Source organism: Natator depressus, chromosome 3 (genome assembly GCF_965152275.1).
Source record: "Natator depressus isolate rNatDep1 chromosome 3, rNatDep2.hap1, whole genome shotgun sequence".
Classification (NCBI taxonomy): domain Eukaryota; kingdom Metazoa; phylum Chordata; order Testudines; family Cheloniidae; genus Natator; species Natator depressus.
This window is the reverse complement of record NC_134236.1, coordinates 49,028,099-49,054,197: the sequence shown is the minus strand read 5'-3', so window position 1 is coordinate 49,054,197 and position 26,099 is coordinate 49,028,099. Positions and strand designations below refer to the sequence as shown.

General features: G+C 41.2%; 1 protein-coding gene across 16 annotated transcripts in view; it reads left to right on the top strand.

Moving 5' to 3' along the window:
* DST (dystonin) overlaps positions 1 to 26,099 on the top strand; it is a 460,168-nt gene that overhangs the window by 322,979 nt on the left and 111,090 nt on the right. For all 16 annotated transcript variants that reach the window (XM_074947869.1, XM_074947855.1, XM_074947860.1 and 13 more), the window contains 9 exons: positions 3,718 to 3,894; positions 9,571 to 9,694; positions 11,647 to 11,855; positions 14,581 to 14,898; positions 15,085 to 15,251; positions 16,873 to 17,029; positions 17,525 to 17,651; positions 21,072 to 21,134; positions 24,879 to 25,114. In XM_074947869.1, the coding sequence (XP_074803970.1) occupies positions 3,718 to 3,894; positions 9,571 to 9,694; positions 11,647 to 11,855; positions 14,581 to 14,898; positions 15,085 to 15,251; positions 16,873 to 17,029; positions 17,525 to 17,651; positions 21,072 to 21,134; positions 24,879 to 25,114 (1,578 nt within the window). The remainder of the gene's footprint in view (positions 1 to 3,717; positions 3,895 to 9,570; positions 9,695 to 11,646; positions 11,856 to 14,580; positions 14,899 to 15,084; positions 15,252 to 16,872; positions 17,030 to 17,524; positions 17,652 to 21,071; positions 21,135 to 24,878; positions 25,115 to 26,099) is intronic.

Here is a 26,099-nt window from a genome sequence, read left to right as displayed (position 1 = left end):
TAGTTTGTGACTCTCTCTAGGATTAGGTGGGAGATAGACATCCAGACTGGAATGAGGAAGCCATGCACATGCCCAGAGATAGAAACATAAGTGCCTAGGGAACTTTTACTGCACAAAATTAGGTGCCATGTTTGTTCAGGCACTTGTAGGGTTCAGCAGGAGTTTTGTTCATCACAGTGGTCCTAAAACTGGGGCTAGGTGCCTAACTCCTTCCGTGTATCTGGGCCAGAGGGTCTTTTTAATTGAGACTTTCCAAATTTTGTTTGTGTAATTGATGGCAGGAGTAACTAGAGCCTTGGAGAGATGCTTTTTATTCTTTGTATAAATGTAAACAAATAAATAAATCAAGTTGTAGATCTATTTTTAACATACACTGTTTTGTACATAATTATACCAAGGGCTCTAGTCTCCTTTCAGATAAAAGGAATACCTTGTAATGTTTGGCCACTAGGTGGAGACTAAATACCAGGTGTAAAAGATACAATTGGAATATCATTTTTCTAAGCTTCAGAAGATAAATATTTAAAGCAACTATTGGTAAATATTATTCTCACTTTAAAAGTGACAAATTCCCGGAGGGTAAAGCACCATATTATGAAGGCTTCAGCAGGAGCTGCAAAACTCCACAACACAGCAATATTAAGATGTCTGCTTCAGCCAGTAATCCCAGGCCTCCTCTGTCTTTAGAGACATAAGTTCTTCAGTCCAATCCACTTCCCTAACTAATTTCCTTAATTTTTGAAAGTCAGCCCTTTTGAAATCAAAAACCCTAGTTGCAGATTTATTTTTGTTTATCCTTCCATTCAGTTTGAACGGAATTAGCTCATGATCACTTGAACCAAGGTTGTCCCCTACAACCATTTCTTCTATGAGGTCCTCACTACTCACCAAAACCAAATAAAAAATGGCATCCCCTCTAGTCGGTTCTGCAACTACTTGATGAAGGAATCCATCAGCTATCGCATCTAGGAAAATCTGAGCCCTATTATTATTACTAGCACACGTCCTCCAGTCTATATCTGGGAAGTTAAAGTCTCCCATGATCACGCAATTTCCATTAGTATTTACTTCATTAAAAACATTAAAGAGGGCTCTTTCCATATCCAAATTAGATCCCGGCGGTCTATAGCACACCCCAAGTACTATCACAAGGGAGTCTCTAGTAGCTTTCTTTCCCAATGTGATTTTTGCCCAGACGGACTTGGTCTTATCCATTCCATCGCTTCTTATTTCTTTACATTCTACCTCATCATTGATATACAATGCTACTCTACCACCTTTACCTTTATTTCTGTCTTTCCTAAACAGCATATACCCTTCAATACCTGTAGTCCAGTCGTGACTACTATTCCACCATGTTTCTGTTATCCCTATAATATCTGGTTTCACTTCCTGCACCAGTAGCTCTAGTTCCTCCAGTTTGTTACCTAGGCTCCTCGCATTGGTGTACAAACATCTTAATTTTTGCTGTTTGGCCTCGCTCACATTCTTTACCCGATTAGGCACAGTCATTCTACAGCCAGTATGATCTATTAGACTGGTATCCACACTGCCCTTCCTCCTTATGTCCATTCTCCTACCCACGGCTGTATCCTTTCTTACTTTGTTTTCTTCCTTCTCCATGCTAAAATCCGGTGTGGAGATTACCTGGACATCTCCCAACCATGTCCCCCAAATTCCTAGTTTAAAGCTCTCTTAATCAGTTGTACCAGCCTCCATCCTAGAAGTCTATTTCCTTCCATACTCAGATGAAGTCCATCCTGAGAGAACTGTCCTCTGTCCATGAATGTCTCCCAGTGGCCATACATCCTAAAGCCCTTCTTATAGCACCACTGCCTGAGCCATCTGTTGATAGTCATAATCTTGTCACACCTTTGTTGCCCTTCTCTAGGAACAGGCAGAATCCCACTGAAGATCACCTGAGCCTCGATTTCCTTAAGCGTCTTCCCCAGCCTGGCATAGTCTCCCTTGATATGTTCCAGCGAGAATCTAACGGTATCATTTGTTCCCACATGAAGGACAATCAGTGGATTCTTTCCCTCTCCCTTTAGGATCCTTTTCAACCTCAGGTCCACATCCTGTATCTTAGCACCTGGAAGACAGCACACCCTTCTATTCTCTGGATCAGCTCTGGTTACAGGCCTGTCTGTTCTTCTCAGTAAGGAGTCCCTGATCACGTAGACCTGCCTTTTCCTGGTGACGGTGCGATTCTCCGGTCTATCTCCGTTCCCTCTGGCTGCAAGTTCTTTCCATTCCTATTCTCCCTTGTAATCCTCTTCAACCCATCCTATATCCTCCTGGGGCTCATATTTGGTGTAGTCTCCATTGACTCTTCCCCTTTTCCTGTAGGACTAGCTGCTCTTCTCTTCTTCCTTGCCCTTCCACCTTCAGTGACCACCTGCTGAGTCCCTTCTTCATTTTCCAACTTTGCAAACCTGTTCTTAAGCTCTATTTCTCCTTCACTAGCCTGTCTTTTCCTCTGCCTGGTTCTCTTAGTCACATGCTTCCACTGTCCATTTTCTTCACCCAGCAGTCTCCCCTCAGAATTCTTCAGTCCTCCTTCCATCTGCAAGTCGGAGCTTTTCCCTTCAGCTGCCTCATGTCTTTGCTCCATAATCCGCTCGAACCCCCTTCTAAACTCAACCAGACTTTTCACCTGCATCGCCAATCCTCGGATCTTCTCTTCCATCAGCTCTATCAGGCGGCACTTCATGCAGACAAAACTCTTTCCAGGTACCCCCTCCAGGATCATGTGCATACCGCATCTTCCACATCCAGTCATCTTCATTGTGTCTTCCACTACATGGGTCACCCCCACTGCTGCCTCTGTATCTGTCATAGCCTTCCCACCTAAATTCTGTTCATCTTCTCCTCCGACAGAACTCCCACTCAAACTCCCCTGTTTACAGCTCTGTTTGCTGGCTCCTGTGCTGCTGCAGCTGTCTGTGCCTTTGCCTGTCTGTCTGGCTACCTTTATAGGACCCCATAGTAGAATTACACCGGTATAAAACCAGTGTAGATCAGAATCAGGCCAGAATCAGTGTAGATCTGATCAGTGAGATCAGAATCAGGCCCAATATTAACAGATCACATAAGTGTCATCTTATGTGTATTTTTGTGCACATTAGCTAAGGTCTCAGAGATCCAACTGGGCAGACTCTTGCACTTACTCAGATCTCAGTGCAGATGAGGGCTCCATCACAAAACTTCTACTGAATAATCCCTAACATTTTATCTTATTTGCAGCATGTGGTTTAGGCAATCCCAAAAACAATTGTCTTGCCCAGCAACATCCCCATACAAAGCATCCATTTACTACCAAAGCAAACTTAATTGTTTTTATTTTAATTCGTTTTTATTTTATTTTTATTCTAGTAATTGTCTACATTACATTTATTGTAAACTGCTTTAGCCGCTGCTTTAGCCGCTGGTCAGAGTTTTCAAACTTGGGTACTTGAAGCTAGGTACCTACATCTGTATTTTTATGCACATAGAAAAGGAGTCTGTTTTTTTGAGATACTGAATATTTTTAGCCCCCAGTGACTACATTTTAAGGTGGCTAACTGTAGACATCCAAATTTGAAATATTGGGCACTATAGATTGAGAAAAATCTTTTTATGAGCACAATATGTTACTGTGAAATCCCTAAGAAATCCCACTCAGATGAAATAAAGTATACATTTTAATGTCCGTTTTTTTCCTTCTACTTTTTTTAGTGTGGTATCCTTGGAAATAACCTTAAAGACCTGGTAGATAAATACCAGCATTATGAAGAAGCCTCATCTGGGCTTTTGTCAGGTCTCCAGACCTCTGAAGTAGCTGTGAACAAACAACTGTCTGAGCCAATTGCAGTGGATCCTAAAAACCTCCAAAGGCAACTAGAAGAAACCAAGGTAAAAAGCCCCAACAAACTCAATAAATCACCGCTTATTGTTGGAAGGACAGAATAGTCTAACATAATTTAAATGATTAAGGCCAAATTCTTGTATCTTATGTATATACATAGCTCCTATTGGCCTTGAATTTGACTGTCTGAAGTCTCATCTGAAAATCTTTGTGTTAAGAATAAAGCACATGGCAGACTTTTACAGAAACTGGCTTACGTGATGAGGAAAAAATGCCATTGACGGTGGGAGCAAATAACTTCTTAGTCATAGTTATCAGGTGAGGGGGTGAAATCTGGAAAACTTAGCAGTTTGGTGGAAACTCAGTGATTCTGATAGTTACTGCTGTAAATGCTTGGTAGCAGGAGGGGTTTGGGGCCATGGTGGCTGTTGGAGAAGGGAACATCATCTCTCTGTATCTGACTTCCTGCTCTGCGTTTTTTTCTAAAATCTCACCCCTTTCCTCTTCTGCTGGGATATTATTACATGTGATCATAGGAATGGTTCCAATGGATTAGACCTGAGGTCCGTGGATTCCAGTGTCCCGTTTCTGATACTGTCCTATATCAGATGCTGCAGAGGAAAGTGTAAGAACCTTGCAGTAGGCAGATATGGAAAATCTGTCCCCTACATTAGGTCCTATCCTAATCTTTAAGACCTTCCCTGGGGAAAAAAAATCCATGTTTTTGCATTGAGATAACTAACTCAAGATATCTGTCTCGATGTGAAATCCTAGTGGAGATAAGGCAATATAGTTTCCTAAGTTGTCTCTAAGCTGAGTGGCCACGTGGCCGTGCAGCAGCCTATTAAGTGCCATGCAGGTGCTTAGGGCTGCAGTGGGGAGAGATGCCTCTCCCCCAGTCCTGGACCTGCTACAGTGCCCCTCCCACGGCCCCAATCCAGCCCAGCCCAGACAGTACTGGGTTTATAATTGCACCGCACCCACGCTCCACTTTACTTGTGCTGCAGCCCAGCGGCTGCAGTGCTGGCTCCTCTCCGGCCCCTCCTCCTCCTCTAGGTCTGCCAGCCCAGGGCTTCTCTCTGCTCCTCCTCCCCCCCCGCTCTTCTCAGCTGGCTGACTGAGAGTTCCTCTCTCTGCCCCCACTCTCTGTCACCTGCAGGGGAGGAGGGTGCGGGGAAAGGAGCCCACAGCTGCTGCTGCTCCTCTGAGCCACCAGTGAGGGACTCTCCACTGCTTCGGGCTCCCCGCTCCCCCACCCCAAACCCCTCATCTCCACCCCCATGCCAGAGCCCATGTCCACCTGCACCCACCTCAAACCCCTCATCCCCAGCTCGCACCCTCAGTCGGAGCCTTCACCCCCCTGCACCCCAACACCCTGCCCCAGCCTCCTCCTGCACCCCAAACCCCTCATCCCCAGTCCCACCCCAGAACCCACACCCCCAGCTGGAGCCCTCACCCGCTCCTGGACCCGAACCCTCTGCCTCATTCCTGAGTCCCTTGGCCCCACCCCAAAGCCCACACCCCCAGACGGAGTCCTCAACCCTCTGCTCCCCAACCCTCTGCCCTAGCCCTGAGCCCCCTCCCACATTCCGAACCCCTCAGCCCCACCCCTGCCACATCACCTCCATATTGGTGCACATAACAAAATTCATTCTGCACATACGTGGGAAAAATTAGAGAGAACACTGGTATATTAGAGGGAACACTAATATAGCTAGTTGAGGTAAACCCCTGGCTGCAGGTTGACCTTATTAACTACACTGAGGTAAAAAAGACCTGTGACTGACTGAATTTTCCATGCTTTATACAAATCTCATGTGGCTACGCATAGTAAGTACAGTAGAACCTCAGAGTTACTAACACAAGAGTTACAAATTGACCAGTCCAGCACACACCTAATTTGGAACCGGAAGTATGCAGTCAGACAGCAGTAAGGTCCCACACCTCGCCAAAGGCAAATACAGTACATTACTGTGTTAAACATAAACTACTAAAAAAATAAAGGGAAAGCAGCATTTTTCTTCTGTCCAGTAATGTTTCAAAGCTGTATGAAGTCAATGTAAACTTTTTGAAAGAACAACCATAGCATTTTGTTCAGAGTTACAAACATTTCAGAGTTCTGAACAACCTCCATTCCCGAGATGTTCGTAACTCTGAGCTTCTACTATAAGCAGTTTTCCACAGGAGCTGGTTCTGTCTGTGTGGAATCACAGGTTTGGGAGCCGGTATAAGGTACCTTGTACAAGGGATGATGAACTTTGTCATCTTTAAATTTACGACTAAGGGTTGGATTGTCCTCCGCTCGCACAGGAAGGGTGCACTTTGCACCCTTTTACACCAACACAGGCAGCTGTGCTCAGGGTGTTCACCACAAGGTCAGAACAGGCAGTGATTGTTCTGTGGCCCTGTCTGGGGGTTCTGCCAAGCAGGTTGACTTTAAGTCATTGGCAGGACTCCATAGTAGCTCTGCCAGTGAAGACCTGGGAATGTACTGAATCAATGGACCCCGACAGGGCTATGGTTATGCTCCCTCCTTAGCCAGCACTGCTCCCTGCTGGGGTGGTGCTGAGTGGGTCCAGGTGCCTGACAGGGCTGTGAGTGCTTTGTACCAATGTGACCCACTCTCTAGGCAGATGTTCTGTCACCAAGGGACTCAGGCCCTTGGTTACATCAGCAGAAGCCAGTGGTAACCCAGGCGAAATCGAACTCTTAGAATTTGCATATCCAAACTATTGCCACATGTTTGTGTTTCTGTGAGATACAGTGAAATCTCTCCAGGGCAGGGACAGTGTCTTCTTCTGTGTTTTGTAAAACATATATTTATAAGAATATATGCATGTTCTTAAAATAGGGTGAAATCCTGGCTCTATTGAAGTTCGTGGCATAACTCCCATTAACTATGGTGGAGCCAGGATTTTATAAAAATTGTTAAGCTGTCTCATAATGTAATTATAATTGAACTGGAATATTCTTCATTCATTTTCCAACTGGCAAGATAACTGCTTGGCTGTAATTTCTCTCTCTTTGTTTGTCTCTGTCTCTATTTCTGTCTGTCTGTCTGTCTCTTTCTCTGCCAAATGGAATATTCAACATACATTTCATAATATAATTATGAATACCTCAGGATACTAGTAATCATGTATGAAAGCCCCAATTGAACCTATATTACCTTTCTTGCACTTTACAAATAGTTGTCATACCAGCTAAGTGTTTCCTTGAGTTAGAAATCTGGACAAGCAGGCTTTATTGAGGCACAATAGAGTCACCTTCCTCCTGGGAAGTGAATGCTATACCTGTCGCCAGTCAGAACAGCCTGGGAAAAAACTTGTCTCTCCCACATGGCAGCACTGAAAACTGCCACTTTGGCACACCAGAGCAGAATGATAGATGACACTGTGATATTATAATGATCATCATACTTTTAAAAAAGTAACATTTGTTATTTTATAATTAAAAATGTACATTTTGAACTCTGAATTTCAAACTGATTTAGTTACATTTGTGCTTCTGAGTTTTAGAAAAGTAGGAACAACACTGATTACAATCTGAAGCTGTTTTTAAACCCTTTGTTCCCTAGTCCCAAATGAATTATATCCGGTATAATGCCAATTTTCATGCAACTGACACAAAAGAAGTGCGGACTGTGGCTCCTTTATGAAACTCCTACATGGATTGCTTGCAGCACAAAAGAACACTCAACCAGTATGTGCTGGGAAGGAGAGGGAGGTGCACAGGCTCAAAAGAGTCAAAGGAAGAATAAAAACACGAGGTTCAGACTAGAATGAATAAAGAAGGCCAATTAGTGAATGCAAAACAAAAGAGAATTTTTGAAAAAGTTAGGTGTTGTAAATTAAAGCTGCCCCTTTCAGCCGACACATGCAGCTGATAATCCATCCAGACACTGACCTTTGCAGCACGAGGATAATCTTTTTACTGGGATTAACTGTTCTTCAAAATATTCTTCAGTGCCTTAGGCACAAGCTTTCTTTCTTTCTTTCTATCACCATCTAACGTCTTCTGGTTCATCCTATTTTTTATTTTATTTTTTTATTTTGTAAACACAATATTTGTGGCCAGTGCAAGGAAGATACCTCTTCATTTATGTTTGAGTTTCTCTATAGCAACTAGCATATCAGCTGCCACATTGAACTATATTGATGACATTCTCTTGATAGCAATGCCTAAACTAAAATGGTAGTGTGTTCTGCACCAGAATGATTTCCTTGTTTTGGTATGGAAAGAACTAAAGTGCACCTATCTTCCAGCTGCCTGAAAGTGTGTGGAGGTACCATCAGTAAAGGATGTAAAGGATGATTAATGTAGCATTGTAAGTGTATGTAACATTGCAGAATAGGTAGGACATGCCAGCATCAGAGTTCCTGCCTTTCAGAGCTTACCCTCAGTCTAAAAGCATGGGTGAGCACAATAGAGTATAAAACAATACAGACCATTATCATATAGGTAAACTCAGGGTGTGTGTTCCACTGTCAGTAGAAGATTCATGGCACCAGGCGAGGCAGGGTAAAGTCCATGAAGTGTTCTTCCTGATTCAAGGCAATTTTGTGGGTTCCCTGGTACCAGGTTCTGTTCAATACAACCTGATGGGGACTGTTTCTTGATTGCCAAATGCTGTACATTCTTCCTTGTACTCTTAAACTTGCACAGTTCTTTGATACTGTGTTGATAAATTCATTTGTTTTTCTTTTTGATAACTGATATAAAGGCAGTGCAAATGGTCTTAAAAGAGTTCATCAAAAGGTATATAGCAAAGTTCTACATCAGAAATCAGTGACTAAGATAAATGTCATAAAACAGAAGGTCAGTAGGATGTTGGATATACTAGCACAAGATGAAAAGTTTTTCTGTCAGGAAGGGATCACAGATTAGGTCAGTTTTATCCCAGAAGTAATTTTTTTATCTTTCTCTAGTCATAGTTATAGCAGGAGTGGTGTCACCTGCTCTAATTAAGGGTTGTTGACAAATTACAGTCCACCGATGTGGCATATTGTGTATATTAATGGTCACTGTGCAACAGGAAGAATGATATTGCCTTCGGAATGGTGCAAATAAGGATCATTATTGTGATACCCAGTCTCAGAAATCTACCTTACAAGAAAAGATTTGAGGGTTTGAGTTGTACTTCTTGTAGAAAACTAAAACTGACACTTTGAAGTTAACTAATAATTCTCAGGATGATCGAAGGGATTGAAATATTCTTAGCAATGCATTTGTTCACTGTGTTTGAAGACTTCAAAAAGTGGGAAACAAAATAGGAACATTGAGAAACTATGAGTGAATAGAAATGCCCTGGAAATGGAATAAGCTACATGGTCAGATAAGTGAGGTAAGTTTATAAAGGAATTCCACAGGCATCTAGATTTCTAGAAGAGAGGGATAAAACTGGCAAAAAAGCAGGAGTATGTGCTTAGGACAAACCCTAAAAGGCATCCTGTTTTCCTGTTTCTAAAAATAAAGATGTGTGCATGAAACAGTCCTTTAAGAACTGACCTGTAAGTAGCCTGAAGGCTATTGCAGCTCCCCTTACCACTGCTCTGTTCTACTTTTTGCTTGCTCACGTCAGGCGTATTCAGCTTTTGTATGATAAATAAAAGTTCAGCTCTGTCCACCAAATATACCTCATTGTAGTTTTCTCTTGTGTGCTGAGTATGTGACTTTTAGCTTTAGTGAACAGTATTGAAATTTAAAGCAATGCAATTTTACAGGTTCTCCAGGGGCAGGTGTCTAATCACCAGGTTGCTGTAGAGAAACTGAAAAAAGCTGCTGAAGTGCTTTTGGATACCAGGGGAACTTTACTACCAGACAAAGATGAAATCCAGAAAACACTGGGTAAGAGTTTTATTATTTCCCAATCCCGTCCTTTGTCTCTCAAGTCTGCACCCACGTGCTGGAGGAGATAAGGAATGAATGTTCCACCCTCCCTTGTCATTTTTCATTTCTATGTCTTATTGGGCCATATGTTGCCACTACTTAGTGACTTTATTGTAGCTCTTAAAAAAAAGAAAATCAATTCACAAATGAAATAATATTGCCATAGTAGTGTTCAAATAAAGAGGTTACAATCAAAATAGACAGGGCAGACAAAGGGTAGGAGAAAGGAGTTATTGTTGTCCCCATTTTGCAGAAAGGGACCTGAGACAAAGAATGACTTGTCCAAGGTCACACAGGAAGTCTGCAACAGAGGGATAGTTGAGAATCACGAATATCCACCAGTGCTCTGTGTCATGACTCGAATTATTTAAAAACTACTAATTATTTAAAAACCAGCGAAAACATTTTCCCCTTCACTTAAGTATTTTTCTGTCGATTGCACTGCTAGAACATGCCATTTACCACAGCCTGGAACTTCAAGACCTATGTATGTCTCCCCACTATCTCTTCTAGTAATTTCATAAATAAAATGCAGAGTAGAAAAACAAATCATAGAGTGCCTGATCCCCTCACCCACTGAAGTCAGTTGCAAAACGCTGTAATGCACATTTATTTATGTGTCACATAGCTTCATATAATTTAAAATCCCTGTTGTCTTTCAGCTGCAATAACATCTATTCTTAAACAATAAAAAAAAAAAAAACCAGAATGGCATTCTTTCCCCTATCTTTAAGCACATGATTAGTCTCAAATAAAGTATCGGGGGTAGGCGTGTTAGTCTGTATCCACAAAAACAACAAGGAGTCCGGTGGCACTTAACGACTGACAGATTTATTTGGGCATAAACTTTCGTGGGTAAAAAAACCCCACTTCTTCAGATGCATGGAGTGAAAATTACAGATGTAGGCATTATTTTACTGACACAGTGAAGAGAAGGGAGTTACCTCACAAGTGGAGAACCAGTGTTGACAGGGCAAATTAAATCAGGGTGGATGTAGTCCATTCCCAAATTAATGGTGTTAAATTTTCAAATGAATTTTAGTTCTGCAGTTTCTCTTTGAAGTCTGTTTCTGAAGTTTTTTTGTTCAAATATGGCTAATTTTAAATGCCCTATGCTTCACTAATCCCTAGCTGCTGTTTCAGTCCTTTGGAGCTGTTAACAGCTAGCATAAGTTAGAGTACCCAGGGACCAGCCCTGCAAACAGTTGCTTCAGGAATGGGAAGAGCAAAAGCAAGCTTTAAGCCACCTTTTGCCCCCACCCTGAGTTGTCCTATGTGCTCATCGGCCATAACTGAAGATCCAGCCTTTTGATTGTGTATTGTCAAGGGGCAGATCCTGAGGTCCTTATCTTGGCAAGTTTGCAGTGAAGTCTGCCTCATAAGAACATAAGAATGGCCATACTGGGTTTGACCAATATCCTGTATTCCGTCAGTGGCCAATGCCACATGCTTCAGAGGGAATGAACAGAATAGGCAATCATCAAATCCCGCCTCATTCATCTCTTCTGCAGACTAAACAATCCCAGTTCCCTCAGCCTCTCCTCATGAGTCATGTGTTCCAGTCCCCTAATCATTTTTGTTGCCCTCCGCTGGATGCTTTCCAATTATAATATATATTTTTTTGAGATGGAGTGACCACAACTCCATGCAGCATTCAAGATGTGGGCATACCATGGATTTATACAGTGGCATTATGATGTTTTCTGTCTTGTTATTTATCCCTTTCCTAATGGTTTGTAACATTCTTTTTAGCTTTTTTGACTGCCACTGCACATAGAATGAATGTTTTCAGAGAACTCTCCCCTGAGGACTGAGCAAAAACAGAGTTAGAACTGTAGGTTTGGGCTCAGTGATTCTAGGAGAAGTAAGGAGAACCTTTTAGTGATTTCCTTTCTGTTTATTTCTTTCAGATGACATTGTTGGCAGATATGACAGTTTATCCAGGTCTGTGAATGAACGGAACGAGAAGCTCCAGATAACGCTGACTCGTTCTCTTAGTGTGCAAGATGGTTTGGATGAAATGCTTGACTGGATGGGAGGTGTTGAAAAGAGCCTTGAAGAACAAGGTCAAATGCCTTTGAATTCTGCTGCTATTCAGGATATCATTAGTAAAAATATTGTAAGTAGCATTCTTTGAAGGAAACATTTACCTGCTAATTGAGATACTGTTTAACAATTTCAAGAAATAATTTCAGTCTCATTAATCTTTTAATGGATACAAAATAAACTTTGAAATCAGTGAAGTTACCCTGGTTTACATCAGGATCTGACTGTAACTATTTCTTCTTAAGTGCTAGGTAGGTATTGTTGTTGTTATTCCTCAGTATTACATCATGGGGATTTTAAAAAAACCAAAACCAAATATCTTTCACATATTATCCTTGAAGCATAAAAGGGGGAAAGCGACTGTCAAATTCCCCATGAGCCACCAATAAATCCTGACGAGGCGCTGGCTCCATAGGTTTTGGCGGCCAAGAGTTTTGGTAAACCCTCCATGCACTTGTTCTACTCTGACTTTCCTTAGAATTCTTATATTGCCTGTGAGCACTGTCTTCCGGAGGTCACTGATCACGATACCTGGCACTTCTAACATGTAGAGCCCTGTGCGGATACAAATTTATATCCGTGGATGGAAATTGGTATCTGCTGATCTGCAGGGCTCTCCCAGGAACTGCAGCAGGGAAAGGAGCAGAACGTGGGGCCGTCGCTCCCAGGAGCCAGCTCCCCACCCTGGCAGCTCCTCCGGCGCAACTGTACCACCCCTAGCCCCTCAGGGCGCAACTGTACCATCCCTTCCACGCAGCTGTCTTCATAACTGCATCTCCTGTCTGGGTCTGTACAGCCACGCCGGAGATCAGGGCTGGGAGCGGCGTGGTACAGCTGTGCCGAAGGAGCTTCTGGCACAGGGTGCTGGCTCCTGGGAGCGACGGCCCCATGTTCTGCTCCTTTCGCCACTGCAGTTCCCAGGAGAGCCCTGCAGTTACGCGAATACTGATTTCTATCTGCGGATACAAATTTGTATCCATGCAGGGCTCTACTAACATGTTCTTGAGCTGCTCATTCATATCTTTAGGGATCGCTCCAAGAGCTTCAGTAATCATTGGGATCATCTTTATTCTAGTTTTCCATAACATTGCGCTTTTTGACAGAGTTCTTCGTCATTTGCTATCTTCTCTTCTTGTTTCTTTTGTATATTTCTATCTGCTGCTATGGCAGTATCTATTAACATGGTCTTGTTTGTCTTCTGTTCTACAACAACAAAGTCTAGCCTGTTTGGTTTGTGACAATTGCCAGATCCCTAAAATATTTGCCTCTTCATTTTCTAGAGCACTTTCAATTCAGTGGCCATAATACCACATGGTTCATTTCCATACTTGCCACATAGGCTCCGTTGAATATACTTGGCGACCTCATTGTGTCTTTTCATATATTGTCTCCCAGCCCAGCCCAGCTCCTGCTGCTGCTCAACACATGCTCCACCATCTCTTCTTTTTCAGAACACATTCTGCAGTTCAGGAAGCAGTTCTGTCAGTCAATTTTGTTTTGAAAGCAATTAAACCTTAAGAGCTGCTCTTGTGAACTCATAATGCGGTTCTCTTTTGACATACCCTTCTACAAGTGATGTGTTTGTTAAGCTTCTATCACGAATGGGTTCGATCTCTCTCCACTTCTGTCCTTGCATTGATTTCTGTGTAAACTTTCAATCTGTCCTCACTTCTTCTTTGACTTCTTTGGGTTGGAACTGTGACAGTTCCGTGATTCCAAGATACTGGTAGGAGCCATGATGACATACCTTGGATGGTGCCTTCTTTAACTTGTATGCCACTGATTGCACTGGTTTGCCCCTCTTTACAGATGCTGACACACATTTAGCCAAATTAACCTGTAGCTTGATATCTTCACCAAACTTTTCGACATGTGATCAGTCTCTGTATATCCTTTTATGACTGTCCATATAGTTTCAGATAATTTATTTATAATTACTGGTTAAGTGATTGTTGCACTTTGCTGATATGATAATCACAATTTATCCCACAGAGCATTCATTTCAGCCACACTGTGTTGCTACCATGAACAGCACTGGCGATAAGGAATCCCCTTGAAAGATTCCGCCCTTAATTTGGACCTCATCAATGAGAGTCCCCTCCAGGTAGAGTCGAGTGTTCCAATTAACCATAGATTGCTGCAGAAGAGAAATGATCGTTGGATGAACTTAATGCATTTTCAGTGTCTTGATGATCCACACATATTATGTGATTTTGGGTAGCCTAGCCACACCATTTCTAAGTTTTCTTTTTTTGTTTCTTCTGTGATCCTCCTTTTCAGTGTGAGGTGGGTGTTTTGTCCCTTTCATGTTTACTGTGCAACCGTTTTGCTCAGGAGGCAGCATTCCATTACAAGCTAGTGTTATCCAGATCTTTTTTGCGAGAATTGCCAGTAGAAGTTTCCACATAGTTGGTAAACACATGATTGATCTATAATTCATAGGGTCACTGCTGCCGTCTTTCTTTTTTATAGAGGACGGTTCTCCCTGTCTCCATCCATCTTGGACATCTGTTCTTCAAACATTTATTAAGTTGTTCAAGCCACAATCCATGCACCCACCTGGTCGGGATGCTTTCCAAATCTTCATTCCTCTCAGTGCCTCATCTATTTCTTTCTTTGATATTCCTGTGTATTCCTCTATTTTGTGATTTTTAAATTTTTCTGTCACATTTTTAATGATTATTTGTCTTACTGTTCTTCTTATATTATTATTATTATTGTATGGTGAACCTGAGTTATCAGTGTCATTTCTTAAGACTTCTTTATAACTCCTCCACAATAATTGTTGCTTGTTTCAGATGCTGGAACAAGATATTGCAGGTCGCCAAAGCAGTATAAATGCTATGAATGAAAAAGTGAACAAATTCATAGAAACAACAGATCCATCCACTGCATCCTGTCTGCAAGCTAAAATGAATGAGCTCTCTGTACGGTTTGCTAAAGCATGTACCAGACACAAAGGGAAACTTGCAAAGATGGAGGAATTGAAGACCAAAGTGGAGTTGTTTGAAGGCCTGTCAGAAAAACTTCAGTCATTTTTAGACAAGAAAATTCAAACTCTCAACGAGACTGATGCTCCAGGAAAGGATGTTACTGAAGTGTCTCAATATATGCAGGTATTATACAGCTCCATTTGCATATAGTGTAGATTTGTGCCCTCACTTACTTACCTCATGGTTGCGCAGTCAATATAACAAGCTGGTTCCCCAACTTTAATAGAACAGCTAAGATCCAGGATTGAATTTTGAACAACTGATCATAGAGCCCAATATAAAACTGGCACTTTCTGTTCATTTCTGCAGGAAACTAGTACAGCATTGGTGGATCATAAAAAAGATCTTGAAGTTTTGCATCAGCTTCTTGAAGAGCTTTCTGTTCATGGTCTCCCTGGGGACAAAGCTTTGGTTTTAGAAAAGTTAAATGCCTTGACAAAGAAGTTCAAGGAAGTGGAAGAGACTGTGAAGGAAAAGTTAGTACAATAATCATTAACATATTTCTGCTTATTATATGCAAGTGATACAATATACATTTTGTAATGAATGTCATGCTTTTGTACGTAGTGCATGGTGCTGATTAAGAAAAAGATAGCCCTCATGTTTGAGAGCACACTGTAGGCTGTTTGAAGGTAAATGGTTCAAAGGCGGTATTGTCTGCAGAAAAGAAAGCGACCCTCACCTCCTGCCATGGTATTTGCAGCAGTGCTATCAGTTCTAATAGTAACTACTGCACTGCTTCTCAGATGGAATACAAGGATTTGTATGTGCAAGCTGCTATAAAGTTACGATTGGAATGCAGAGGGTGAACAGAAAACTAAAACAATGAATTTTCATTATGATTGGGCCATATGTACAGAGAAATTAGATTTTCCAAATGTTGCTCATACCCACAAAATATGTTTGAGATCAGATTAATGAGACAAGGACACAAATGCTTCTGGTTCTGGTCCAGTCCAGAAACTGGAAACCAACCAAGTTGCTGAGGCATGTAAAATTCCGTTTTAAATGAACTGATATTCAACATGATGTCACAAAAATAAAGTAGTTACACGATGGGATAGTGTCTCCTCTGTGTGCGGATGTAATTGATCACAATGACAGTGATCACAATTGATTGATCACAATTGATCACAATGATCAATTACAATTGGGTATGTTTCAGAGTAGCAGCCGTGTTAGTCTGTATTCACAAAAAGAAAAGGAGTACTTGTGGCACATTAGAGACTTAACAAATTTATTGGGTATGGAAATCATGCTTAGATATTGTACACTATAGCCACTATAGAAAGATAGCTAAGCCTTCCCAAGAAACAGATTTTTAAACATTGTTATATAGTGATTTTTCAGAATCCCGGACTTTCTGATGATCTAGACATCACTCACTCAGTTCTCTGCTTGTTATTTCACAGTGGTATCAAACTGCTGGGATATGTACTATCACAAGTTTCCTTCTTAGAGCAAAATTCTTATTTGCTCACTACTCTCTCTCCTTGTTTAATCTCTCTGTATTGCTGCTGTCAGTGACACTTTTTCTGTTTATTTTATGTATATCTCCCTTTTCCACATCCCTCCTTCCCCTGTTGAGTTTTCTTGCAACAGCACAGAATGAAATTGTGATCTTCAAAGCATTGGGTCTCACACTATCCTTGCTTTTATTGCATAGGATTATGTATACTTTATCAGCACAACTGAAATATCACTTCAGGATTAACTAATGTTTAGCTATAATGTATGTAAGTTACAAAGTATATTTAATAAGTTCCAACACAAGAGGATATAATGGAGCCCTCATAAGTTTTGCTTCCCAAACTCTCATCATCTCAAATTGGATCACTGAGGTTTTCAGCTCCACTGTTAATTATCTGCCTAGCTGAGGCAGTTAACGTTAACAAAATTTTACAGTTATAAGAGTAGTTTTGAATTATACTATAAATTCATGGGCCTCTTCCATACTCATTGAAGTCAATCACTTAGCTCTCATTGTCTTCAATGGCAGGAGGATTGGGTCAAAAATTACTTAGTTCTGTTGATATAATTTCAGAATGATTAATGTTTTTCTGCACTCAAGTTCTCTTGCTGTCTTTAATTGTCTAGAGAAGAGGATGTATCATCTTGTCAGGAACAAATGGATACTTTCAAACTCCTTGTAGAATCTTTAAAGAAATGGATGAACGAGACAACAGATAGGATTCCAGCTGTGCAACCATCTTTAAATACAGAGGATTTAAAGAAACCATTGGAAGATATTAGGGTGAGAGACTGTATATAAGAAGGGATACTATTGCTAATGGAATTTTGGCAGCTGTTAATAACATGACAGCATGAAGTTAAAAGACAAGATTTTCAATTTGTTTCTGATATTGTGCAGTGTCATTTATATATATATATGTTTTGGGGGGGAATATTCTTTTAATTGGCAGGCATCAGGTGTTAGTATTTTCCATGCTGATACCCACTCCCCCATAGATTTTGAGGTGCCTTATATGCCACTTTCCCCCTTTTACTCTGCTAGAGTGAGGAGCCTGCCATATTCTAAAATACATAGCCGTCAGGATAATAGAGCATGCAGTCTGACACTGCCGGTAATACCATTCTTTGGGTTTTATGATGCGTGACACAGGCCAAGAGCCCAGTATCTTCCCTAAAGACCTTGTGCATCCTTTTCTCCATGCTAAGTATTTCACATTATTTTTTTCCTTTTAAAAATGTAATGAACAAACTGAAATATTACATTTTGGTTACTCAGAAATTAGAAGAGGAATGGACTTTAAAAGCACCTGAAATTCAGAAAATGAAGCGCAAAGGAACATCATTATGTAACCTAATCAGTGCTGTGATTTCCCCTGCCAAATGCAGGGCAGCTTCAAAAGCAGGTATGCATTTGTATGATCAGCTAACCCCATTTATTGTAAATGTTCAATTTAAAAATAACATTTCTTGCTTTTTGAATAAATGTGACATCACTGGGTTTGCTTAATAAACTTCATGCTTCTGTAAAATCAGTCTCCCACATGGATACATTGATTGTCCTGAGCGCTATTTGGCTTGACTGTCATTTACACTAAGGTTCTGGCAGTTTACATTTACTTTGACTCCTTTACACTCCCAGATTGATGTAAAGGGGCCTTAGTGTAAATGAGAATCAGGCCCTAAAGTCCTTGGTGTATTCACAGAACAGGCACAAAATGAGCAGTGGAAGTGCAAGCTTCTTCATCCCACCAATAAGCCTGTGTCTTATTAGTGGGACACTTCTGGAGGTAAAAGGGTGGTTTAGTCTGCATGCCCATTCAGTGCTTGTCAAGGTTCCTTCCCCTCTCTGAACTCTAGGGTACAGATGTGGGGACCTGCATGAAAGACCCCCTACGCTTATTCTTACCAGGTTATGTTAAAAGCTGCCACCACCAACGTGTTACACAAAGAACAGGGGAAGTGCCCACTTGGAAACGTCTCCCCCCCAAATTATCCCCCCAAACCCTACACCCCCTTTTCTGGGGAAGGCTTGATAAAAATCCTTACCAATTTGCATAGGTGAACACAGAGCCAAACCCTTGGATCTTAGGAACAATGAAAAAAACAATCAGGTTCTTAAAAGAAGAATTTTAATTAAAGAAAAAGTAAAAGAATCACCTCTGTAAAATCAGGATGGTAAATACCTTACAGGGTAATCAGATTCAAAACATAGAGAATCCCTCTAGGCAAAACCTTAAGTTACAAAAAGACACAAAAACAGGAATATACATTCCATTCAGCACAACTTATTTTATCAGCCATTTAAACAAAACAGAATCTAATGCATATCTAACTAGATTGCTTACTAACTCTTTACAGGAGTTCTGACCTGCATTCCTGCTATGGTCCCGGCAAAAACATCACAGAGACAGAGAGGACCCTTTGTTTCCCCCCTCCAGTTTTGAAAGTATCTTGTCTCCTCATTGGTCATTCTGGTCAGGTGCCAGCGAGGTTATCTTAGCTTCTTAACCCTTTACAGGTGAAGGGGTTTTTCCTCTGGCCAGGAGGGATTTAAAGGTGTTTACCCTTCCCTTTATATTTATGACAGTGCTTGATATCGCCTCTGAGTCTTCCAAGCAGTGCTAATTTAGACTCTAATGCTGCAGACACTTAGGCACATGCATACCTTTGCTCCATGAGTACTGTTGACATCAGTGAGATTGCTCATATATGTAAAGTTAGGCATGTGCTTGAGAGTTTGCAGGATCATGGCCTTTGTGGTGGTGAGAACACTTGTCCGTTTAAAAGATGAACTGAGATGAGCACGCTCATTTCACATGCAGTAGAGCACTTAACAGCAACTAGATAACAGCAGTTTTCAATAAACATCAACATGAGTTGGAGCTGAACCAACAATATGGAGGAGAAAGGACTCCTTATCATATTAACATTCTCCTGAACCAACCTATCCTGCCAGGTTGCAGCTTCAGCTTTTCTTCATAATCTAATTTTAAAGAGAGTAAATCTCTGTATTTCAGAGTTTGAAGTACTACCCATCACAGTAGCATGTCAGTGCTTAAATGTTGGTTTGTTTTACAGACACGGGTAAATATTGTTAACCGGAATTTAAACAATTTGGGCAGAATATACATAGGGTGCCATAATGGCAAGAAAGGCATTCTCAGTCAGGGCCCCTGACTTTCTGAACTGTCTTCTGGATATGGTCGAAAGAGGCTCTGACTTGTCAACCTTCAAAGCATATCTTCTTAGAGCGGCTAGTGGGGAAAGGTGTATTGCTTGTGGGGCAATGTTTGGCAAGAGTGGGGCATTTTTTCTTCTCCTTTGCTGAAAATGGCGGTAGTTGCTTCTGGTTTTATCCTGGTTTGGTTTTTCAATAAACTGTGAAGGGTACCTAGATCCTGGGATGGGAGACCTTTTTTTTTCTCTTTGCCCATACATCCAAATAAATACACGGGACAGCAATTAACAGCCAGTGTATTCCTCTGCTCTCACCAGGCAAGTGCAGTGTTGCAGATTACTTATAAATAACTGTAAATGCAAGAGCCCCTTGATGAGCAACGCTGCATATTCTCTGGGATTGTGTGGCAGGAGGGGAGTACGGGGATAGAAAACTTCTTTCTTAAGGTGGTCAATACTTATTTTGTTGTATGTTTTATTTTGGAGAGTGCACATATATGGCCTGTTTCTGCTCCCCTTGAATCAACGGGAGCTTTGACACTGGGAACAGAGTTGAGCCCATAATGGGCAGAGGTGCAGTCGTTAAATATCTGCGGTTCTTGCAATCCAGATAAAAGTTGAAGCCCTGTTGTTACAAAACAAATGTGAAAATGATGTTCACTTGTAATCAGTATACAGTTTTATCAACTCATTGTTTTTCCTGATGAATATGGTTTTCTGTATGAAGAATGCAGATATCTGATATTCTGTTTGTACTAGTGAAAATTCTCCAGGCAACAAAGCATAGACTGATCCCATCATTGTGTTATGGGGGCAACCGGTTTTCCTCCCTGATTTATTTTCTCTACCATCCCACAGCTGCCACTGTTGTGGTACTCACTTTCCAGCTGGTGGTCAGGGATGAATGCACAGCCTTCTCCAAGGCAACCATTAATTCTGCTCCATTAATTGGTCATCTGGGAGTACTCCGTATACATGTAGTAAATACTGGAGGTGACTCTCCTTCCCCTCCTCATTTCTGTTTTGTGGTTTTCCTGCTTTCCAGAGGCCCAAGGTGGTTCCCAAACCTCTTTGAACAGTTTACAGAGATAATCCCACTGAAATCAGTAGGACTACCTGTGTGAGTAGCTGCTCATCAGTGGGAGTAAAGGCTCCATAATCTGGCCCTGATTGTGGGGTCATTTGCACAACACCTGATCAAGATGAGTAGTATCTTACTGAGAGCCTGGTTCTGAGTGACTTGTCACACTGAAATCAATAGAAGTTGCCAGTAGACAACCTGGACTCAGTGTGAGTAAAGGTATCAGAATCTGGCCCTAAGAAGTAGTCTCTGATTTCAATGGGATGATGTGTAGGGTTCAATTGTGCTTATAGTGCACAATCCACAGGAAAAGGTGGCGCAGATCAATGTAATAGATATGGAACAAACTAAATCAAAGATACATATCCCAAGTGTGATATGTCTGTGTGGCATTCCATGTTGTTTTAATATGATAAAGAGAGCTGCATTTCATATCTGAAACTCTTATTTTGTAAAGAATTGTGATTTTGGTGTGAGAAGGCCTCAAATATTCACAGAGGTTGGAGAACTGAAATTGCAGCTCCTGTGAGCACTGCATTGCTAATTTTCTCTCTCTCATTTGTAGGTGGAATAGTATTAAATGGTGAAGGAGCAACTTCAGGAACTCAAGGTTTCCTGACAAATAAAGGTGAATAATTACTAAATAAGATTCTCATATGTGACAAAGACATGTGATTGTGCACTAATGTGTTTAGTCATTGGCGTGGACCACTCTGGAAGATTAGGGTTCTTCAATAAGAAAAAATTACAATGTAATCCATAAATGTAAATAATTTAAACCAGAACTATAATTAGAAAGCAGATTTTTTTTTGCAAAACCGTATTATCAATAACTATTTTTAATATTTCATTAAAGATGGAGGGCCAAATTCTCACTTCCCATTGCACAATATGCATAGCTCCAGAAAAGTGGTGTAAATATATATAACATACCTATTTAACATAAGCTGCAGTGTTCAGAAGAATCATGCAAGTGTGTCCATGCATAAATGGAGGTTTCAAAAATTGCTTAACAAGTACATCCACCCACCCACCCTCCCAGCATCTACTTGTACCACGTGTGTGATGTACCCCATCTCCAGAACAAACTATTTTATTTCGATTCTGCATACAAGAGTTATATATTCACTTTGTATGTAAGCCTGGATAGATCCGTACTCCGTTTTAGGTCTACAGTGTCCACTCTTACCAAACTACCCTCTACTCAGCTCTCTCAGTAACACAACACTTCCACAGCGGTTCTTATGTACATAGGTGCCGACTCCGTGGGTGCACCAAGACTCAAGCACCCATGGAAAAAATAGTGGGTGCTCAACACACACCCACCACAGCTGTTTGGCAGCTGGTGGGAGATGCTTGGAGGAGGGTGAAGAGCAGTGGGTGGGTGGCAGGACTTTGGGGGAGGGGGTGCAGCCGGGATGGGAAGAGGCAGAGCGAAGGCAGGGCCTTGGGGGAGGAGGTGGGAAGAGGCAGAGCAAGGGCAGGTCCTCAGGGGAAAGGGCGGAGTGGGAGCGGGGCCTTGGACAGAGCAGAGGTGGAGCACCTAGCAGGAAAAATAAAAGTCAGCACTTATACTTGTGTATGATCAGAATTAGGGAGCAAATGCTTTCTGGAGGCATTTTCTCTGCTACATTTATGATGTTCAAGTATTTGTGAGTTTCAAACCAGAATTTGGCCCTAAATATTTACAATATTACAATACTCCTTAATTTAGCTACTAAATATTTTACTTTTTCAAAAATGAAATGTAATCACTATAATGTTAAGGATATTTTATTGATAATCGAACTACGTCCAAACATATGTACAACTTTATAGTTTGAAACATTAAGATAAAATTTGCCATTTCAGAAGCTCTTATAGAATATGTACTAAAATGAGGTCATTCATAAGTAAGGTTACGATTTGGTCATGGAGGTCCGTGACTTCAGCCCGCAGCGGCTGGGAGTTGCAGGGTACCCCCAGCTCCCATGGTAGCCTGGAGCTGCAGGGGACCCCTGCCACCCGCAGTGGCAAGGGTCCCCCACAGCTCCCCAGATACCGTGGGCAGTGGGGGATCCCCGGCAGCTCCTCAGCCAGCACCAGCAGGGGAATCCCCCGCAGATCCGCAGTTCCTGCGGGCAGGCGAATCTCCCAGAGCTCCTCAGTCCCCACGGGCAGCGGGAGATCCCCTGCAGTTCCTCAGTCCCCTCAGGGGAGATCCTTCATAGCTCCCCAGCTGCTGCAAGCAGCAGGGGAACCCCTGCAACTCCCCCACCTGGGGGGAATCCCCCAGAGCTCCCCAGTCCCCGGGTTGCGGGGGATCCCCTGCAACTCCCCAGCCGCCACAGGCCGGGGTCCCTCCCAGCTCCCAGCCATAGGGGAGGGGCCGCAGCTCCCAGCCACAACAGGGCAGGATGCAGGACCTTCCTCCCTCCCCTTTTTGTCATGGGCATTTTTAGTAAAAACAGGTCATGGCTTCCATGAATTTTTGTTAATTGCCCATGACCTGTCTGTGACTTTTACTAAAAATGTCCATGACAAATTTGTAGCCTTATTCATAAGTAGTGTTGCCATGTTAAGTTTAAACTAGGGCTGTTGATTAATCGCAGTTAACTTACGCGATTAACTAAAAAAAATTAATCACAATTAAAAAAATTAATCATGATTAATTGAAGTTTTCATTGCACTGTTAAACAATAGACTACCAATTGAAATTTACTAAATATTTGTGAATGTTTTTCTACATTTTCAAATGTATTGATTTCAATTATAACACAGAATACAAAGTGTACAGTGCTCACATATTTTTTATTACAAATATTTGCACTGTAAAAATGATAAACAAAATAATTCTGCATTTATAAATGCAGAATTATGTACAAAAAGGTACAAAAATAACTGCATTCAAAAATAAAACAATGGAAAACTTTAGAGACTACGAGTCCACTCAGTCCTACTTCTTTTTCAGACAATCACTCAGACAAACAAGTTAGTTTACAATTGCTAAATGCTGCCTGCTTCTTATTTACATTGTCATCTGAAAGTGAGAACAGGCATTCGCGTGACAATTTTGTAGCCGGCATTGCAAGGTATTTACGTGCCAGATACGCTAAACTTTCGTATGCCCCTTCATGCTTCAGCCACCATTCCAGAGCACCATTCCATGCTTCCATGTTGATGACGCTTGTTAAAAAAATAATGCATCAGTTAAATTTGTGTCTGAATTCCTTGGGGAGAATTGTATGTCTCCTGCTCTGTTTTACCCACATCCTGCCATATATTACATGTTATAGCAGTCTCAGATGATGACCCAGCACATGTTCATTTTAAGAACACTTTCTCAGCAGATTGGACAAAACACAAGGAAGGTACCAATGTAAGATTTCTAAAGATAGCTGCAGCACTCGACCCAAAGTTTAAGAATCTGAAGTGCCTTCCAAAATCTGAGAGGGACGAGGTGCAGAGCATGCTTTTAGAAGTCTTAAAAGAGCAACAGAGCCCAAACCAGTTTCTGGGGAAACTACAAAAAAGACCAAAAAACCACCAAAAAAGAAAATCAACCTTCTGCTGGTGTCATCTGACTCAGATGAAGAAAATGAACATGCGTCGGTCCACACTGCTTTGGATTGTTATCAAGCAAAACCTGTCATCAGCATGGATGCATGTCCTCTGGAATGGTGGTTGAAGCATGAAAGGACATATGATCTTTAGCACATCTGGCACATAAATATCTTGTGATGCTGTCTACAACAGTGCTACACGAACACCTGTTCTCACTTTTAGGTGACATTATAAACAAGAAGCAGGCAGCATTATCTCCTGCAATTGTGAACAAACTTGTTTGTCTGAGTGATTGGCTGAACAAGAAGTAGGACTGAGTGGACTCATAGACTCTAAAGTTTTCCATTGTTTTATTTTTGAATGCAGTTATTTTTGTACATAATTCTGCATTTGTAAGTTCAACTTTCATGATAAAGAGATTGCACTACAGTACTTGTATTAGGTGAATTGAAAAATACTATTTCTTTTATTTTTTACAGTGCAAATATTTGTAATCAAAAAGTAAGATAAAGTGAACACTGTACATTTTGTATTCTGTGTTGTAATTAAAATCAATATATTTGAAAATGTAGAAAACATCCAAAAATATTTAAATAAATGGTATTCTATTGTTTAACAGCAGGATTAATCGTGATTAATTTTTTAATTGCTTGACAGCCCTAGTTTAAACTACAAGTGGTCATAACATATTCAACTGTCTCAGTGTATTACATAGATTTTTTTTCCATGGCTTAGATATTGTAACTTCAGATATTTCTGAAGTCCTGTACAGAAGTCCTTCAAAAGGCCTATATTTTTTAACATATATTTCCCCCACTTCCTCCCACAGAACTGACAGCTGTTCAACAGGCTATGTCAGATGTAAATCACAGTTACGAAGATTTGGGAGCTTTACTGAAGGAAAAGGTTTCAGAACTGGAAAGCATGCTTTCGAAGATGCAAAATGTTCAAGAAGAATCAAACTCAGTGATGCAGTGGTTGCAAAAAATGGATAAGACTGCTGCAAGCTGGGAAGCAGCTCCTACTGATAGTGAAGCTGTTAGAGCACAAGTAGAAGAACATAAGGTACTCTGTGTATATGAAGCAAACTGTCAATTAAGGACCATGTGAAATTTTAAACAGAATTCCCTGTTGAAATTAGTGGGGGAGTTCTTCTGAATAATTGATGCCACAATACAGCCCCATATTAGCACAATATATAGAGATTTTTTTTTAAGTCCCATAAATATGCCAAACAAGGGCAAAGCAAATCTGGCAAAATATATAGCTAAAATAAAAGAAGAGGAATTGTTCATGTCAGAATAATTTTGAATACAAATTTAAATAGATGAGGGTGTACTGATCATGCAACATCCCTTCGATTTTGAGTTTATTTGCTTGCACGTAAGACTTGAAGGGCTCTATCTAACAGAAAGCCATTTCTGCAACTGCTAGTCCACTACAGCTCCACAGATCTTTCACACTGTGGTGCTGCAGAGACTTACTCTGTATGTAGGCAGCGATTTCCTCGCAGCCGTCGTGTCATACTTGTTAATTTATATGGCCATTCAAGATCCCCCCCATTAAAATTATTATAAGAGAATTGCTAAAGCAGCACTAGGCTCCCAGCCCTCCTCATCACTGGGAACAGAAGTTCCCCATCTCCTCTCTAACAATGATAGGTAGGGTAAGAGCACACATATTGTGTATGGGTGCACATTTAAAGGAAAATGCACTCTGCCTCTGGGTACAGCTATCAAAAGGAAAAATCCTGCCCTCACCTGTGACTGTGAACATCCAGTATTTTACTGAGGTTGCAGTGAACGAAAACAAAATTTGACCCAATTTGTATACTTTTTCAGAATTAGTTGGTCAGCATTAAATGTTCATAACTTTACATCTGGTGACCAGAATTTCCTCAGATTAGACTGGTATTCAGCCCTAAAAATGAAACCAAGCTTTGAAAAGATGTGCTCATTTGTTTCTGAAACTGAACCTTCAGAAATAACAAGCACTGGGGCCTCCTTAACTCATATGTACTTAAAGTAGTGTGTGTGTGCACACATAAATA